This window comes from Haliotis asinina, chromosome 15 (genome assembly GCF_037392515.1).
Source record: "Haliotis asinina isolate JCU_RB_2024 chromosome 15, JCU_Hal_asi_v2, whole genome shotgun sequence".
Lineage (NCBI taxonomy): Eukaryota > Metazoa > Mollusca > Gastropoda > Lepetellida > Haliotidae > Haliotis > Haliotis asinina.
Genome location: NC_090294.1, coordinates 38,010,265 through 38,027,709, shown reverse-complemented (window position 1 = coordinate 38,027,709; position 17,445 = coordinate 38,010,265). Strand labels below are relative to the sequence as shown.

At 41.2% G+C, this 17,445-nt stretch overlaps 1 protein-coding gene across 1 annotated transcript in view; it reads left to right on the top strand.

The window, feature by feature from the left end:
- Positions 1 to 16,876, top strand: part of LOC137266369 (actin-interacting protein 1-like) — a 34,360-nt gene extending 17,484 nt beyond the window's left edge. The window contains exons 8-16 of the mRNA XM_067801864.1: positions 89 to 180; positions 633 to 774; positions 5,746 to 5,827; positions 6,310 to 6,463; positions 8,635 to 8,716; positions 9,345 to 9,449; positions 10,998 to 11,168; positions 12,106 to 12,256; positions 13,046 to 16,876. Of these exons, the coding sequence (XP_067657965.1) occupies positions 89 to 180; positions 633 to 774; positions 5,746 to 5,827; positions 6,310 to 6,463; positions 8,635 to 8,716; positions 9,345 to 9,449; positions 10,998 to 11,168; positions 12,106 to 12,256; positions 13,046 to 13,152 (1,086 nt within the window). The 3' untranslated portion in view covers positions 13,153 to 16,876. The remainder of the gene's footprint in view (positions 1 to 88; positions 181 to 632; positions 775 to 5,745; positions 5,828 to 6,309; positions 6,464 to 8,634; positions 8,717 to 9,344; positions 9,450 to 10,997; positions 11,169 to 12,105; positions 12,257 to 13,045) is intronic.
- Positions 16,877 to 17,445: the final 569 nt, after the last annotated feature.

The following is a 17,445-nucleotide window of genomic DNA, read 5'->3' as shown; positions in this document are numbered from 1 at the left end:
ATGACTGATGATCTGTACGAACCCCTTCCCTTGCATTTGGAAGATATCAAGATTAATCAACATACTTTGCCGATTGCATCTCTTTTAGCTTGACTTTAGCCCAGATGGAAATGAAGTGTTGACAGTGTCTGGCGACAAAACAGCCAAGATATGGAATGTTGAATCTGGACAGCTTATCAAGTGAGTGAAGGATTGGAAATTGTTATGTTTTAAAATTCAGAAGAAATTTTAACAATGCACTGTTTCTTTTTGTGGCTAGTATAGTTTAAGGAGGGATGCAATTCACTTTGTTAACAGAAAATATGTACAGTGAAACCTGTTTAAAGTGACACCTGACAAACCAAATAAAATGCTGGTTTTGACAGTGTGCCAGATTAGACAGTTGCTGGTGTTGGCACGTTTCACTGTAGTATGAACACGTTTGTCAGTCTCAGTTACTGATGTTTAACTATAAATGTGATTCTTGGACAGTAATTTCTGACAAAACAACATTGTGGCAGACTGACTGTAAGATATCAGTTGGTGAATTTTGTTATCAGATATCTGTTCATACCTGTTGTTTGCTTTTCTGAAGCTGAGAATTGTTTTCCTTGTGTAGAGTGATGAGTACCATCTGCTAATGTTTTTATCAGTGAGTTCTCCATGGGAAATGAGCTACAGGACCAACAGGTTGGCTGTCTGTGGCAGGGGAACCACATTCTGACTGTTTCCTTGTCTGGATACATCAACTACCTGGACAGAGACGACCCCTCAATACCCCGTCGAATTGTCAAGGTGAGAACCTCCCCTCAAATCCCTGTTGAATTGTCAAGGTGAGAACCTCCCCACAACTCCCATTGAAGTATCAAGGTGAGAACCTTCCCACAACTTCCAGCCGAAATGTCATGGTGAAAACCTCCCCACAACTCACAAAGTGAGAAACACCCCCTCAACTCCCAGTTGAATTACCAGGTTGAGAACCTCCCCAAAACTCTGTCGAATTATCAAGGTGTGAACCTCCCCACAACTCCCAGTAGGAAAATTTCACCCCAAAACTCTTGTGAATTATCAAACTTCCCCACAACCAACTTCAGAATTATATAGGTGAAAACTTCCCCACAACCAACCTCTGATTCTTTTTCATAGAGATCCTCCTTGGGGTACTTATAAGCATTTAAATGTTCTTTAAATTCTCGCGACAGTTGTAACTATATTTTTTCAATAAAATATATACAAAACAAAAAACATCGTTTTTGTCTTGTGAGACCATCCCTACAGGGCCCCTGGCCTCGTGACAGCCAAGAGCAGGTAACTCTTCAGACTATAGCCTCCAGCAAAACACTTCCTTTTCTGTCGCCCGCCTATGCAGACGTGCTTCAGCGTTCTCAGAGATTCTTGCTTACAAAGACAAGTACTAAGATGAGTACCTCAGAGGCTCAAACTGTATGTATGGTTTCTTTATTAGACGCATGGGCGCATTAGGAATCATTTTTTACAGTTTACTTGTCAAACTGTTGTAACTTTTGCCGTCCCTGTTGGTAGCCACGTGGTTAGCGTAATGGTGGAAGGCAAACCTTTTTTCCCGCCAAACTTTTTAGTTTTCTGGCGGTCTTTTTTAAAAAAAGTAAGCTTGTGTAGCTATGCTTTTATGTACTTTATTCTTGTTATCTCCATATTTACTACTATTTTTTATAAAAATATGTCGTAAACTATGGTGTCGTGGCACTTAGCTTTTACCTTAACTATGTACATAGTTTTAGTTTTAGCTTTGCGCCCATGCGTGTCTTGTTTTATTGTTGTTTATTATGCTACACTAGGAGGTTATTTGTTGCCTTGCAGTTTAAATCCTCCTCAACATGCAAATCCTCCATTCCGGCTAAAGACCTGCATGATGTATGTCTAAGATGCCTAGTGGAATGTCATCACGACGATCAGTCTTGTGATGTGTGCGCGGGGTTTACCCCTCAGACCAGAAAGTCTAGACACGCAGACTTCTTGTTCTATTCCAACCTACTGAAGGCGGGGGGGGATATCTGGGCTCAGGACCCTCCATCTAAGCGCTCCCACAAAAGAAAGGCGCAGCCTCTTCTTCGGAGGGGTCGGTTAAGAAGGCCAGGGTGTCTAGGGACCCTTCCCCTTCTTCTGCCGTTGTATCCTCAGCACCTACCCCTACTTCGCAAGCACCATTAATCTCTGTTGATTCAATTAATGCCTTGTTTCAGCTACAGATGTCTTCGGTACAATCAATGATAGATTCGGCGCTGTCCGGTTTCCGAAAGGAACTGGACGCCCGATCTTCATTGAGCGGCCATGGTGGTTCAGTGGAGGGAGGCCGCGGCCCGGGCTTAGGCTTGGAGAACGCTCCTCCCTCTGGGCAGCCTCTGCGCTTCGGGCGTTCAGGCGGATGTGCCTAGGGCAGTCGACCCCAGCTTGTCCCGTGGGGCAAGTGGGGCAACGACGCCCGGTGTCGGCGGCTTGACCTCAGTCAGTGCGCCTGGTGCCACGGTGGGCAGGCAGCCTAGTGCTGCCCAGCCGCTGGGGGCATCGACATCCTATCCATTTCCTGGGCTCTCGGGTCACCCTCTGGTGGGGGGCTTGCCCCAGTTGCCCAGGCGACCTAGTTCGGGCTCTGGCAGGGGCGAACCTAGCGGCTCGGCCCTTCTTAGTCTCTCTGCTCCTGCGAGTTCCGTCTCGGTAGCGCCCTCGACAGGTTCGCTTTACAGTGAAGGTTCCCTGTCCGAGGAGCGTGAGGAGGAGGGGATTGGGGAGGAGTGCGAGTCGGAGGTCACGTACTCGTTCGGTTCGTCCCTCAGACAGGTTAGAGAAAAAATTGCCGAGGTCTTACCTCAGGTTTCTATTCCTTCCTTTCTGCTCGATTGGACAGACAGAGTACTTTGGGCATTCCCGCCAGTGCCTCTGATCTCACGAGTCCTCTCGCAGCTGACCGCACAACCGGCTCGGCTACTTGTGCTTCTAGCACCGCTTTGGTCGGCTCAAAGCTGGTTTCCGGTAGTTCTCAGGTTTCTGGCTCAGCCTCCTGTACTGTTACCCTTTTGACCGGACTTACTATCCCAGAACGGAGCGCCACACCCCAATCCCAGGATTCAGTGGGTGGCTTGGCCGCTGTCCGGAGTCGCCTCCATGCGAGAGGAATTCCTGCACCAGTTGCAGACACAATTCTGGCTTCGCGGAGGGATTCGACGAACGTTCAATATGAGGATAGATGGGCCTGTTATGCGCGCTGGTGTGTCGACAGGGGGATTCTCGATCCCTTTTCTGCAGATCTAGTATCTGTGTTGGAGTTCCTGCAATCTAAACTGGAAGCCGGTCTGGCCGCTTCTACAGTTAGAGGTTACTCCACGGCAATTTCTGCCTTCCACATTCCTGTCGATGGTGCATTATTGGGGCAGCACCCTCTAGTTTAGCGCTTTCTTGCAGGTGTGGACAGAATCCGTCCGTCTGTCCGGCGGATTAGTCCCCCGTGGGACTTACCAGTCGTTCTTGATTGGCTGTCCGGTCCTCTTTTTCACAACCTGTCGGCTCTGTCCCTCCAGCTGTTGACATGGAAGACTGCTTTTCTTGTTGCGGTAACCTCTGGTAGGCGACATACACGCTATGTCCGCCAACCCTGAATTAACGGTGTTTCACAAAGACAGAGTGAGCATTCGATTGCCAGATACTTACCGTCCTAAGAGAGATAGCACCTTTCACGTTACGGAGCCTATTGAGCTTCCCGCTTTCACGCAGCCTTCGCCGCCCGGTACCTCTCTTCGACGTGCTCACGTCTTAGATGTCCGTAAGACCCTTAAGGCTTATATCAAACGAACAAAAGACATTCGGAAGAATGATCAATTGTTCTGCTGTTATGGTGGCGGCAAGGCTGGCCTTCCGGCGAACAAGCAGACCATATCTAGGTGGCTTGTCTCTGCCATTTGTATGGGATACACCTCGAAAGGTCGTACGCCCCCTGAGGGTTTGAAAGCTCATTCGGTTAGGGCTGTGGCGACGTCTAAGGCATATGCGTCTGCCTTGCCCATTGAGGAGATCTGCTCCGCTGCTATTTGGAGCCGACCGAGCACGTTCATCCGTCATTACCAGTTAGACAGACTGTCAAGCGAGCGTGCTCGGTTTGGCCAGTCAGTTCTCACCAGTGGGCAGGGCACGAGTGCCCTAGCCGATTGAGCTACCCTTGCATTTGACGAACGATCATTTGACGAACGATCATTTGACATTGTAGCTGCAACAAGTAGACTGGTGGTGGTGTCTTACTGTATACTTTCCATCTTTTATCCTGGTGGTGGGCTCTATTATGGTGGTGGTATTTTTTGCTTTACCAGTCTAGACTGTTTCAGGTCTTCCCTAGCACCTTGACCAGTGCACGAGAATGGACCCTGATATATCGGTCGCCTGTCTCGACTCCCGTTTTTTGTGAAAAAAAAAGGGGGGGGGGGCGCATTTTTTATAAGCACCCTACGACTTTCTCATAGAAATGTAGGGTTAGACTGTGTAATAGCCTGGCCATGGTCCGCACCCCCGCCGCAAGGCATCGAAGGTCACGTGACCAGGTAAGTTTGATTCCTTGTTACTTTCAGTAAATGTAATAAAGGTTATCATCTTATGCCAGGTTCATGAGCAGACAGAATGCCTCTCCCTAAGATCAGTCTTTTGGAGTCTGTCTTATGCTTATAAGTACCCCAAGGAGGATCTCTATGAAAAAGAATCGAACAAACCTGTAGAGGTTGCAGATTCTTTGAATAGAGTCCTCCTTGGGGTAAGGCCACCCACCTCACCCACCTGGTAGAATGCAATGAGTAACAAGCTGTCCTAACTTCGCTTTATTACTCACCACTTCATATAAATTAACAACAGATCTAGACAATACATATATTAACTAATGACAACAACGCGGAGAATTACTAATTACTAACATTACTTACGTGTCACATGTCAGACAATGGATACCTGAAGAAATGTCACTCAATCAGTACATCCGATACTCCAGACAGACGCCAACCATGCAACACACATTTCTTGGAGACTGTTTGAAAGGCCGAGACAATCCAGCGGGCATGGATAGCTTTCATGACACTTATCTGGAGATCAACAGCTTCGCCGACACTGACTAAACTGGTCCTTAATCAGTGCCAATTTATTAGAGTCATTCCATTTAATTTAATACCTTTGAACTGTTTTAAGTTTATATGGCCTATGCAGCAAGTGTTGTTTTTAGGAAAACATCACTGATTGCATACATGCGGAAGTACTCCACTAAATGGTGTTCAAGATTGGAGGCAAACTTTAATATGTGATTGGATTTACTTCAGGTAAAACTTTCAGTTTCAGATGCAAGTAAGCTTTGAAACTGTCAAACTAAACTATGTTTTGAGAAGTAAGCAAGTCGCAAAAATATTGTGACTCAAAAACGTCTGTTGGTCGCCCCTTGAAAAAATATCATGGCGCAAAAATTTTGTGATTTACAGTATATAGGGGAAACTTCCCCACAACCAACTTCAGAATTACATGAGTGAAAACTTTCCCACTACCAACCTCAGAATTATTTAGGTGAAAACTTCCCCACAACCAACCTCGGAATTATATAGGTGAAAACTTCCCCACAACCAACCTCGGAATTATATAGGTGAAAACTTCCCCACAACCAACCTCGGAATTATATAGGTGAAAACCACCTTGTTAAGGTGCACAAGCTATAATAGAAATACAAAGAAACTCAGTTCTCTGGTTTGATGTTGTTATTAAACATTTCAGGGTCACAACAAGCCAATTACAGCGCTTGCAGTCTCAGGTGATGGCTCAAGGGTCTACACAGGAACTAGTGAGGCAGCTATTAATATCCTTTCATTTACAACCTGTTATATTAACCCTGATGAGCTACTATGCTTACACAAGCCTTCTACCTGTTGAGGAACCTGGTTGGAGTGAGCGAGTGATGTTTCCAGCAATATCACTTTAGGGGACATCAGAAAATGAGCTTCAGACACTGTAATATGTGGTGAAATTGAACTTGAATCAACCCCTGGGCTATCAAGTGTGCCAGGATCTTAGTTAAAAGAAATCCTGCTTACATATTGTAAGATGTGACAAATGGAATTGGATGGTTGGGCTAGCTGACTTGGTTAGTCGATGTGCATGACTTGAGTCAATGGATTGCCTGAACCGTACTTGATTATTAAAAGATGTGTAGCTGGAATATTGCTGAGTGCAGCAATAAAAAAGAAACTGTAGTATTGTTACTTGGTCACAAGATTATGTGGTGAAGTCAGTGATGAAGTTGAGGGAAGAGTCTGCAGATAATTTCCTTAACTAGGATACAATACTGGGATGTGGATTCTGGGGTGTCAGATGAGGTCCATGGCAAAGGTCATTCGTCTCAGGTACAAGATATGTCAATGGATGAGGACACATTTGTAACCATTTCCTTTGATGACACTCTGAGGGTGACAAGTGCAGTTAGTAATGAATATAGGTAAGTTTCTGTTCTTGGTTTGAAACATTGACCAGTAAATTCAAGGGAAATATGTATTGTATATTATCTCCCTGGCAATGTGTTTGATAACGTGCATTGGTCTGACACAATGTATTATCTTACCTCACACATAAATGTCATTTTCTGATTGGCTTAGCACTCACTTGCATGCAAGGTACATTGCAATGTACCCCGCTGGCAATGGCAAACTCATTCGGTACTGCGTGGTAGTACTTCTTTATCTCAAATAACATTGAATCATGCATGATACACCGAAATTACTGATGTCTTGTGATTGAAGGGAGATAACTCTAAATTTGTCTTTCTTGTGTCATTTGCAAAATTTAGTGATAACTACGAAAAGATTTGCCTCTCACTGCAATATAATATATTTTGACAAAACATTCAAATGTAGTCCCTATGAATATTAACAAGGGGAATAACGCCATGGTGATTTTACTAAGAAAATGCCAGGGAAAAACAGCAAGATTCAAGATTCAAAACATCTGATTCACATGGGTTGACTGAAGCGTATGATTCATTAACCATGCTTCAAACAGTTCAAAATTAATCAAATTAATTAAGGTGTTTGGTAAGATAAATACATTGTTCCCTGGTCCCTCTTGAACCATGAGTTGATGTACCCTTGATGTTTGTTGTTCCCCCTAATGACCAGTGAACAACTTATAAAGGCCCCAGACTCCCCTGACAATGTATGTCATAACACGCCCTTGTCTAACGTATATGTTATAGCATGCCTTTGTGCAACATGATGCAACGTTCCCAGACTTCCCTGACAATGTATGTTATAACATGCCTCTGTGCAACATGATGCAATGTTCCCAGACTTCACTGACAATGTATGTTATAACATGCCATTGTGCATCATGATGCACCGTTCCCAGACTTCACTGACAATGTATGTTATAACATGCCTCTGTGCAACATGATGCAATGTTCCCAGACTTCACTGACAATGTATGTGATAACATGCCATTGTGCATCATGATGCACCGTTCCCAGACTTCACTGACAATGTATGTTATAACATGCCTCTGTGCAACATGATGCAACGTTCCCAGACTTCCCTGACAATGTATGTGATAACATGCCATTGTGCATCATGATGCACCGTTCCCAGACTTCACTGACAATGTATGTTATAACATGCCTCTGTGCAACATGATGCAACGTTCCCAGACTTCACTGACAATGTATGTGATAACATGCCATTGTGCATCATGATGCACCATTCCCAGACTTCACTGACAATGTATGTTATAAAATGCCTCTGTGCAACATGATGCAACGTTCCCAGACTTCACTGACAATGTATGTGATAACATGCCTTTGAGTTTGAGCAACATGATGCAACATTCCCAGACTTCCCTGACAATGTATGTTATAACATGCCTTTGTGCAACATGATGCAACGTTCCCAGACTTCACTGACAATGTATGTGATAACATGCCATTGTGCATCATGATGCACCATTCCCAGACTTCCCTGACAATGTATGTTATAACATGCCTTTGAGTTTGAGCAACATGATGCAACATTCCCAGACTTCCCTGACAATGTATGTTATAACATGCCTCTGTGCAACATGCAGCGATGCCAGCCCACCCGTATTTATCACAATCGTCCCAAAAAATTCCAAGAAAGCCTAATTCATTCTGATTTTATTTTTTAAAAATAATAACAGGGGCTATATAGATAGTTTAATTTAATGGAGTGCAAGAATCTTTGAGTATAAATAATGACAACTAAGCATAACAAATTATTTACACAAGAATGTAATCTAGAAGTTGAGTAGGCTGCTTGATAAATTCCATGCACTGTTTATTGTATTCACGTCACATTCACAAACACTGCTGTTGAGTACTGCAGACCAGTTTCAGTTGTAAAAGAAGCTCTATGTGTAATGACATCAAAAACGTTCCTTCCTTGACTGAAGTAATATATTTGGATCCCTAATTTGTTGGGAAAATTCCTAATTTTTTCTATCCTAGTTAGCTCAGATTCCTAATTGCACCAATTTTAGGTTGGCATCTCTGAACATGAAGTAATGGTCCCAGACCTCTTGGACTATGTGTGTGATAGAACATTTTCCTGACCATGAAAAACTGGAAAGAAATATGAACATTGAGACATTGGATTCTTCTTTCAGTTTGAACAGTACCAAGCTTGCCTCCCAGCCGAAAGGTGTCAGCAAGAAAGGCCAGATTTCTGTTGTAGCCTGCGTCAAGCATGTGAGTATACGTCACCTAGTCATTTCTAGCGATTGGAAACTAGGACATGTACAAAATTTTAGTGCTGGATTGTTGTATTAATAACAAGAATATTTACAACGTGCCTTTTCCAGGCAAAATAGCCTGCTTGAAGTGCACGATCCTAAATAATCATATTTAGTACTATCACATGTTTTAATGCAGCGTGAACAAAATTCTGGAATGTTTTGCCAAGAAAGTTGCTGTTGATCTCGTTTCTTAAAAAGATTGGTGAACTAGACTTGAAGTTTTTACATATTTTAGTAATGATATCAAAGTTGAGAAATAAGGTTGCCAGGTTGCAGGGCTATTGACTACAGATCCCTAAACATATCCAACATTAATCTTTCATACTGGTCCCTAAACGTCTTTTAAAATTTTGTGTCCCCTGTACATGTCAAAATGCCAGATTGGAATGTTCTTCAGCAACCATTGCTTGTCATGCGAAGCGACTAACAGGTGGTCAGCCTCGCTCGTTGACACGTCTTTGTATTCCATAAGTGTTCATTGATGTTCATGATGTTCATTGATGTTCATATATGTTCATTGATCGTGAAGCATCGTGAAACCCTAATTGTTCACTCACTCTGACAACCTGACTGTGTTGTAGGTGCTAGTGGTGTCGGATAACCATGTCATGTCAACAGTTCCTGTGAAGTTTGATCCTGAGTGTGTTGACATACATCCTGGCTTGACTCAAGTAGCAGTTGGAGGGGTAAGTTACCCTGACCTTGTCAAAGCGCCACCATTCCATCCCATTACCCAAAGCCCCATTCATGCCAAACTTCCATCCTCACCCCTTACCCTTCTGTTGCATCTCAATCTCAGTCTCATCCCCCATCACCCATTTCATGACTGTCTGTCTCTCTCACTCTGTCTCTTTGTCTTTCTGTCTCATTCTGCCTCTTCGTCTCACCCTCCTGTAGTCTGTCTCTGTGTCTCTTGCTCTTTCTGTCTCTCTATGTCTCTTTCTCACTCTTACTGTCTCTGTTTCACTATCTACGTCTCTGTGTCTCTATCTCTGTCCCTCTCTCTGTGTCTGAGTCTGTCTCACCCTCTTACTGTCTCTCCCTATCTCTCTGTCTCTCTCTATGTTGCTGTCTCTCTCTGTGTCTGAGTCTGTCTCACCCTCTTACTGTCTCTCCCTGTCTCCTTGTCTCTCTCTGCGTCGCTGTCTCACTCTCTCTGTGTCTGAGTCTGTCTCACCCTCTTATTGTCTCGCTCTCTCTTTTCGGTGTCTCTCTCTTTCTGTGTGTCTGTCAACCTCTGACTGTCTCTCTTTCTGTGTCTGTCTCACTCTGTCACTGCTGGTCTATCTCACTTGCTCTTTTTGTCTCTCTGTCTCTGTCTTTCTCTCTGTCTCACTTTCTTACTGTCTGTCTCTTTGTCTGTCACTATCTGTCTGTGTGTCTCTCTGTCTCACCCTCTTACTGTTTCTGTCTGTCTCTGTGTCCCTCTTGCTGTTTCTGTCTCGAACTCTCTCTCTGTGTCTCTCTCCATATGTCTCTGTCTCACCTTCTTACTGTCTCTCTCTGTCTCTCTCTGCCTCTCTTTTTCCCTCTATGTCTCTCTCTGCCTTTGTTTTTCCCTCTCTCTCTGTCTCTCTGTCTCTCTCTTCCCCCACCTTTACCACCATACAGTCACTGTCTATCACTACCCTACACACTCGTATAGTGACTCGCCCACTCACCACCAACCCCAAACCTCACCCAAACTTTACCCTAACTCCCAGCTCCCAAACAGCCATTCCACCCCCATCCTCAATCTTACACCCAACACAATGCGTGAATACATGAAATAAACAGGAACGTAAATGTTTGATTAAATGCTTAGAAGTAGTAACCTGAAAACAAGTTAAGTCATGTCTCATAGAAACTTACTCTATTTTACTCTTTGGCAGTGGGGTAGGCAAGGGGTTAAATAATTCAGAACATGTTTTGATTCCCCATGGGTACAGTATGTGAAACCCGTGTTAGGCATCTGGTGGAATATTGCTGAAAGTGGAGTAAAACCCAACTCACTCACCCAGTGAAGGTTTGCTTGAATGCATGTTAAAAGTACATATGCAACTTGCTGTATTGTACTTTAGGTGGGAGGTTGACTAGCCTAATGGTTAAAATATTTGGTCAGCAAGCTGAAGATTAGATTCCCCCAGTGGTGCGGTTTGTGAAGCCCATTTTTGGTGTACCCCACTGTGATATTGCCGGAATACTGCTTCCTGTTGATTATTATTCACTTACTCATCTTTTTTTTTATATTTCAGAGGAACGTGGTTGTACTGTATGAACTCAGTAATGGTGCTTTGTCTGAGATCAAGCAGATCTCCATTCCTGAAAATACAGTGTACAGTGTCCGGTACTCGCCAGATGGCAGCATCCTTGCCGTTGTTGGTTCCAACAAGAAACTCCAGGCATACAGCACCCCAAACTATGAGGTGAGTCTTGTTGAGGTCATTCTTCATTTATGGATGCCATTGCAAGCAAAGCCAACAACTTCAAACTTAAATAAGCACTGTCATGTTTATACCATCAACTTGCATTTAGTTTATGTTAACATGTTCAACATGTCAAACTCTTGTATCTTATCCGGAGCACTGGATGAGCTTAGTGGTTAATGGATTTGCTTGTTATGCCAAAGACCCGTGTTCGATTTCCATCACGGTTACAATGTGTGAAGCCCATTTCTGGTGTACCCCACCATGATATTGCTGGAATGTTGCTGAAAGCAGAGTAATACTACATTCACTCCTTTGTATTTTTATCCAAAAATGTTTCTTAATGCGTATTTTATTCTTTGAAAGAGGCTTTTGGGGTAGATTATTGCTTAAAGTGTTTGCGTGTCACACCAAAGATCTGGGTTCTATTCTAGACATGGGTACAATGTGTGAAGCCCATTTCTGATGTCCTCAAGTGTGATTTTGCCGAGAACTTTCCTAAAAGCATTGTAAACATAACTAAACTCATTCACTCACAATTTTTTGAAAGCTTTACTTACCTGTAGAGGCGTAACTGTTCTATATTTAGACAATGAATAAGGCCACAAGAACAGGGAGTGAGTGTCAGTTGATAAGTCTTTGTTCGAGTAGCAGAATGTTGAAAGAGTAATTGCAACATTTATTGCTTGAAAAATCAGGTCCTGAAGTAAAGGCATGGAACAAGCTTCTGAGGAACTGACTTTGATCTGTTACTCAGGGCCCCATTCCTAAAAGTGATCGTAGTCATAAGTTGATCGCAGCTCCCATCCTTTAATATTGGCTTATGTCTGTCACGGCTGTATGAAACGGGATCCAAATGACTAGATTGACAGTGATTGAACAACAGTCACTTTCATATAATGAAGACTGAATTTTAATTTTTTTTTTTTATGTGTAGGAACTCTTTGAATCAGTGGCCCATGCTGCCCGTGTTGCTGATGTAGCCTGGTCACCTGACGGAAGCCACCTTGCAACCTGCTCCGTTGACAGCAGCATCGCCGTCTGGGTCCCCATGAAGTCACTGCAGAATAGAGTGGCAACAGTTAAAGGTATATTACCATGGTTAAAGCAGCCCTGTGAAGGTCCATGTTAGAATATTGAAATTCAGTAACCCATGCTTCTCGTAAGAGGTGACTAATGAAATCGGGTGGTCAGACCTGCTGCATTGATTGGGAGACACATCTCATCGGTTCCCTCCCAGATTTATGCTCATGCTGTTGATCACTGGATTGTCTGGTCCAGACTTGTTTTTTGACAGACTGCCATCATGTAGCTGGAATATTGCTGAGTGTGGTGTGAAACTAAACATTCTCTCTCTCTCTCTCACTCACTCGCTCTCTCACTCACTCACTGGTTACAACATAGGCTATGGGGATGATGGGGTAGCGTAGTGGTTCTGTTGTTCTTGATGTTATATTGTAGCATTGGTGTTCAGTAGTGAGCGTAGTAGTCATAGCATTTGTTTGTCATGCCAAAGGCTTGGGCTCAATGCCACAAAAAGTGCAGTATTTAAATGGGGTAGCCTAGTTGTTACAGAGTTTGTTTGCCATGCCAAAGGCTTGGGTTCGATTCCACAAAGGGGCCAATCTGTAAATGGGCTAGCTTAGCAGTTGCAACAATTACTTTCATGCCAAAGGCTTGGGTTCGATTCCACAAAGTGGGACAATGTGTAAATGGGGTAGCTTAGCAGTTGCAAACATTACTTTCATGCCAAAGACTTGGGTTTGGATTCCACAAAGGGGTACAGTGTGCCCATTATGGTGTCCCCAAGTTTGTGCATACGTTATGTCATATTCTAAAACAGTTATAAAACCACACATGCAATTTCGTTCCACCAGATGCCCATCAGAAGAGCTTTCCTAACAAGATTCGGTGGATAGACAACAACAACATAGTGACTGTGGGTCAAGACTCCAACATCAAGCAGTGGACAGTCAAGTTTTGAAGGCCATCTCACACCATGCTGTCTACCCTTTTACATCAATTAGCAATTTTCTCACCAGTATTTTCCTCTCACATAACACAGTTATCATTATTTCATTAGTATATGAATATTTTGTTTGATCTTTTGTTGCTCTCTGTGTGTCTCTTATTCTGTGGTTGAGTGTTCCCTCGCTTCCTGAATATTTTTGTGTGTAAGTCGAAGACGTTCTTCAGGCCAATGAGTCCTGTTATTGTGGAAGATCTTCATTCTTTCGGGGCACTGACTGATGGAGGTTTGGTCAAGCATTGGAGTTCTGACTATCGTATGTCTTATACGTTATGACGTTATGAACATTATACATTATGATGTTATGAACATCACTCGCCTGTTTTAGACTAAAGTTCCGATTGTTGTATGTCAGTGTTGAAGCTTTGAGTTAGGACTGTTGGAGATGTGATGGAATTCTAACTGTTGTAAATGTTGAAATGATGACTATGAAAGGTTTGTTGAATCCTTAGAACTGTTTTGAAACACTGAAGACTGTCATAAGTTTTGTCTTGTATCATTGAGTTATAGTTGTTGTAACACTATGTTTGAAGCATACAAATTACCAATAGCTAAGTCTGTTGTTAATTAGAGGAACTATTGCAAATCAGTGTCAAGATTTACTGTGTTTTAAAGCATAAGGACTAAAACTATTATTTATTGTACCTTTGTGTTTGTTACTAGTTGCAGCATTGACATTTGTCTAAAACTAAGACTACTTATTTAGTGGGTTGTATCATTAGATGGTTAGAAAATTGCCAATTAAATGTGAATTGGTGTGATAAGCTTGATGACTGATGCCAGTAGGAAGAGATGGCATCAATGAATGACATCTCCCAAGACATATTATGAAATCACCATATTACCTATTTCTCAGGATTAACTTCTGTGCACCCTCCCTGTATATATTCGCTGACCCTGCTAGTATTTGTGTTACATAGCCCACTGACAGATGTGAGACTGTTCACAGTGCTATAATACCTTAGGTCTTCATGCCGGTGCTAGCTTCTTTGTTATTGTCCATAAAGTCAGGCATATTTTGATTTACATTCAGATCCAGAAAAAGGAAGGGTTTCACAAAGTATGTTTCTATTTCCCAAACTACCTGTAATAAATTATTTCAGTTTTGTTAACATTTTATCTGTCCGATTGAGGGAGGGAAGTTTTGTGGGATTAATGGAAATATCTTCAGTGAAACTGACAGCACATTATATGTGTTTGCCACTGTCAACCAACCATACTTTTGTATGCAATAAAATATCGTTTTGTGTGCCGACAGAGCAAAATTTGTTGAATCCCTTTTCAAATGCATGCATCAATTAGTTGCTCTTGTGTTAAATACAAGTACATTTAAGAAAAGAAATTGGCTTAATAAAAACAGTTGGAATCCAATGAACATGTTTCCAGAATATTTATTTTTTTAAATTACCATATTCACTGTATTGGCACCTTCGAATTATTTCCAAATTAGGACCTAGATTTTCAAAGCTCTCTTGGCGCTAAGATAGTCATAAGATAATGTATGGCACTTAAGACTATCTTAGCGCTAAGAGAGCTTCTAAAATCTAGGCCCAGAATTTTAGTAATATTTTGAAACATGAGTCGGTGTTTTCTAGTTTTGCTAAAGAAAATATCAGAATGGAACAATTAGAAGGAGGATATGAGTGCTTAGTCATTGCTAACATGTCACCTCTCGTTACTGAAACCTTTGTAATCATGCTATTACTTTCAGGGCCCTGGATGCTTATTACTGTGAATATGGTACTTGAAGTACTGATTGAGGAGTCTGCATCCTGGTTTTATATGAATATATTTTCTCTCGTATGATTGTATCTATGATATATCAGAACTGTAATAAAGTGTTATGTATGCAAAAACAGTTATGTTTTATCCCCAAAACTAAGAAATATATTTGTACAACTTTTGACTTAAATAAAGATGATGAAAGATGCTTGTTTGTTGATATAAGGTATATTACTTTGGACAAAGAACATTTCATATTACCAACGTTTGATTATTTGTATATTTATAACAGTTCTGAAACTATATGGTATATGGTATATGGTATATAGAGCAGAACAATTTCTGTTCCATGACAAGTACTATTCTCCTGACAACATTTCCAATCATTCAGCCCATTTCTCTTCTCAACATTTACAATATTGGGCAGTATATAGTGGAAAGTATCTAATACATGTATTGTGTTGTATTTGGCTGTCAGTTATGACCAGTTTCAACTCTGAAAGAAAAATGGCTGTTTTGATTAATGCTACAGGCTCTTGTCTCAACATATTTCTGTCACATTGCCTTGTATAGAAAGGAATTTATGATTAATCATTTGGACCTTCATCACAGATTATTCGTTGTAAGGCTGATACTTTATTATTTGGTGTTGGGCTAGTAGTATGTACAAAGTTACAAGTGCCTTTAAATTTTAAAACTTAAACATTTTGTGCTTATTATTTTGTAACTATCAAAACATGTTTTGAAACTTAATGTTTGTGTTGTTCAAATAATCTTGTGGTTTTTGTTGATTTGTTAAACGGTTTGAAAAAAACATCGCCATATTGGGATATTTCTCTTGCTGTTGAAAGTAACAGTAAGTCCTTAAAATAATTTCTCTGTGTAGTCACTTTGTGAAAATTACTGATCGGTACGGAGGAGAAAAATTAAAAAGTCATTTGAGAATATAACTTATGAAATATTCTTGTTTATCATTACTAAACCCTAAAATTTGACTTGACCCTAAGATTATATGAAATGATTAAAGTAGAGGGAATGAAACGTTGACTATCAAAATATACACAAATTTTTGTCACATTTCTTAGTTTTAATTTTCTGGTCAGAGAAAAGGTGAACATTTTGAGTTTAGGGGCATAAAATAGAATGTAGAAATACAATCTTGCCCCACCTATATTTGTTTGAAAAGATTGTTTGAAAAAGAGATTAACAATATTTTTCTTGTGATGTTATTCTGCAGAAACATTTAGAATATTGTGTGTTATCAGAAATGTTGCAGAATAGTTGAGCAGGTCTGAAGTGGTCCTGCAGAATTATTATGTGAACCAAGCATCAGAAAAGCATTTTTTGAAGGCTTAAAACAAGAAGCATAGTAAATCAGATATTTTCTATTATTTCACAAAAAATAAAGATGGTTTGTTGCAAAAAGATACTTAGTATAATTTGTCAAGGGTGTCAATGCACAATGTAAGTTTGTGTCCGATCCTGAACAGAGCTGAGTGATGTGTACTTCAAGCTTGCTTCTTGTCTGTGAACAGTCTCCACAGCTCTTGCCAGGTGTAGTTTGTGCATGATTCATGCATCATGTATGCATCATTTATTATGCCACTAACAGGCAAGAAATAACCATCCACACGTGTCTTTCAGCTTTCAAAGTTTCCACACAGTAGCATCCCTTGTCTCAAAGTTTATTTTGCAAGCTGAAGTTGTTATGTGTGCTTGTTGCATCTATTTCATTTTATTGTTCAATTTATCAGGGTTTGTACTGAAATAATTCTTTAATTTCTGCAATCTGTGCTTGTTTTGTTTTCAGATAGTTTTGTAATCGAAGCTCTAATGCATCTGTTTAAATTGATACGTGTTTGCTGACTCCCTGAAAACACTTTCAGTCACTGGTCAGATGGTTTTGTGAAAATATTCAACAAGATGTATATAGCTGAAATAAACTTGAGGAAATGTGTTTGACTGAAAGTATATATTTGATAGAGAACTGTTCAAATGTTTATAGAATATATGATCCTCTATTTTGTTAAGAATAGATCATGTTAGATCATGTCTACCTTACTCTTCTGTAGGACTTGAGAAGTTCATATTTGCATTCCCATTTTGTAGCAGTAACTAGGTTTGTGGATTAAATTTTTAAACAGTCACACGAAAGAGTAAATTTTCAATCGGAATATATATGGAACAAAAACTTTGAGATGCTATGAATACTATGGAAATGACCTTCAGATGTTTGTGCACATGTGAATGGTGGTTTAAGGTGCCCAATTTGCTCTGCTGAGTTGTGTCCCTTGTCTGAGCCTGGATGTTCTTGTCATTTCTTAACACTACATTCTAGTCCTGATAGGTGTGTTAGTACTTATACCTAGGAGTGGTGGAGTAGCCTAGTGGTTGAAGAGTTCACTCATGCTGATGACCCAGGTTCAATTTCCCATATGGATACATTGTGTGAAGACAGTTTCTGGTGTCCGCCGTTCTGATATTGCTGGAATATTGCTAAAAGTGGCATTAAAACTATACTCACTC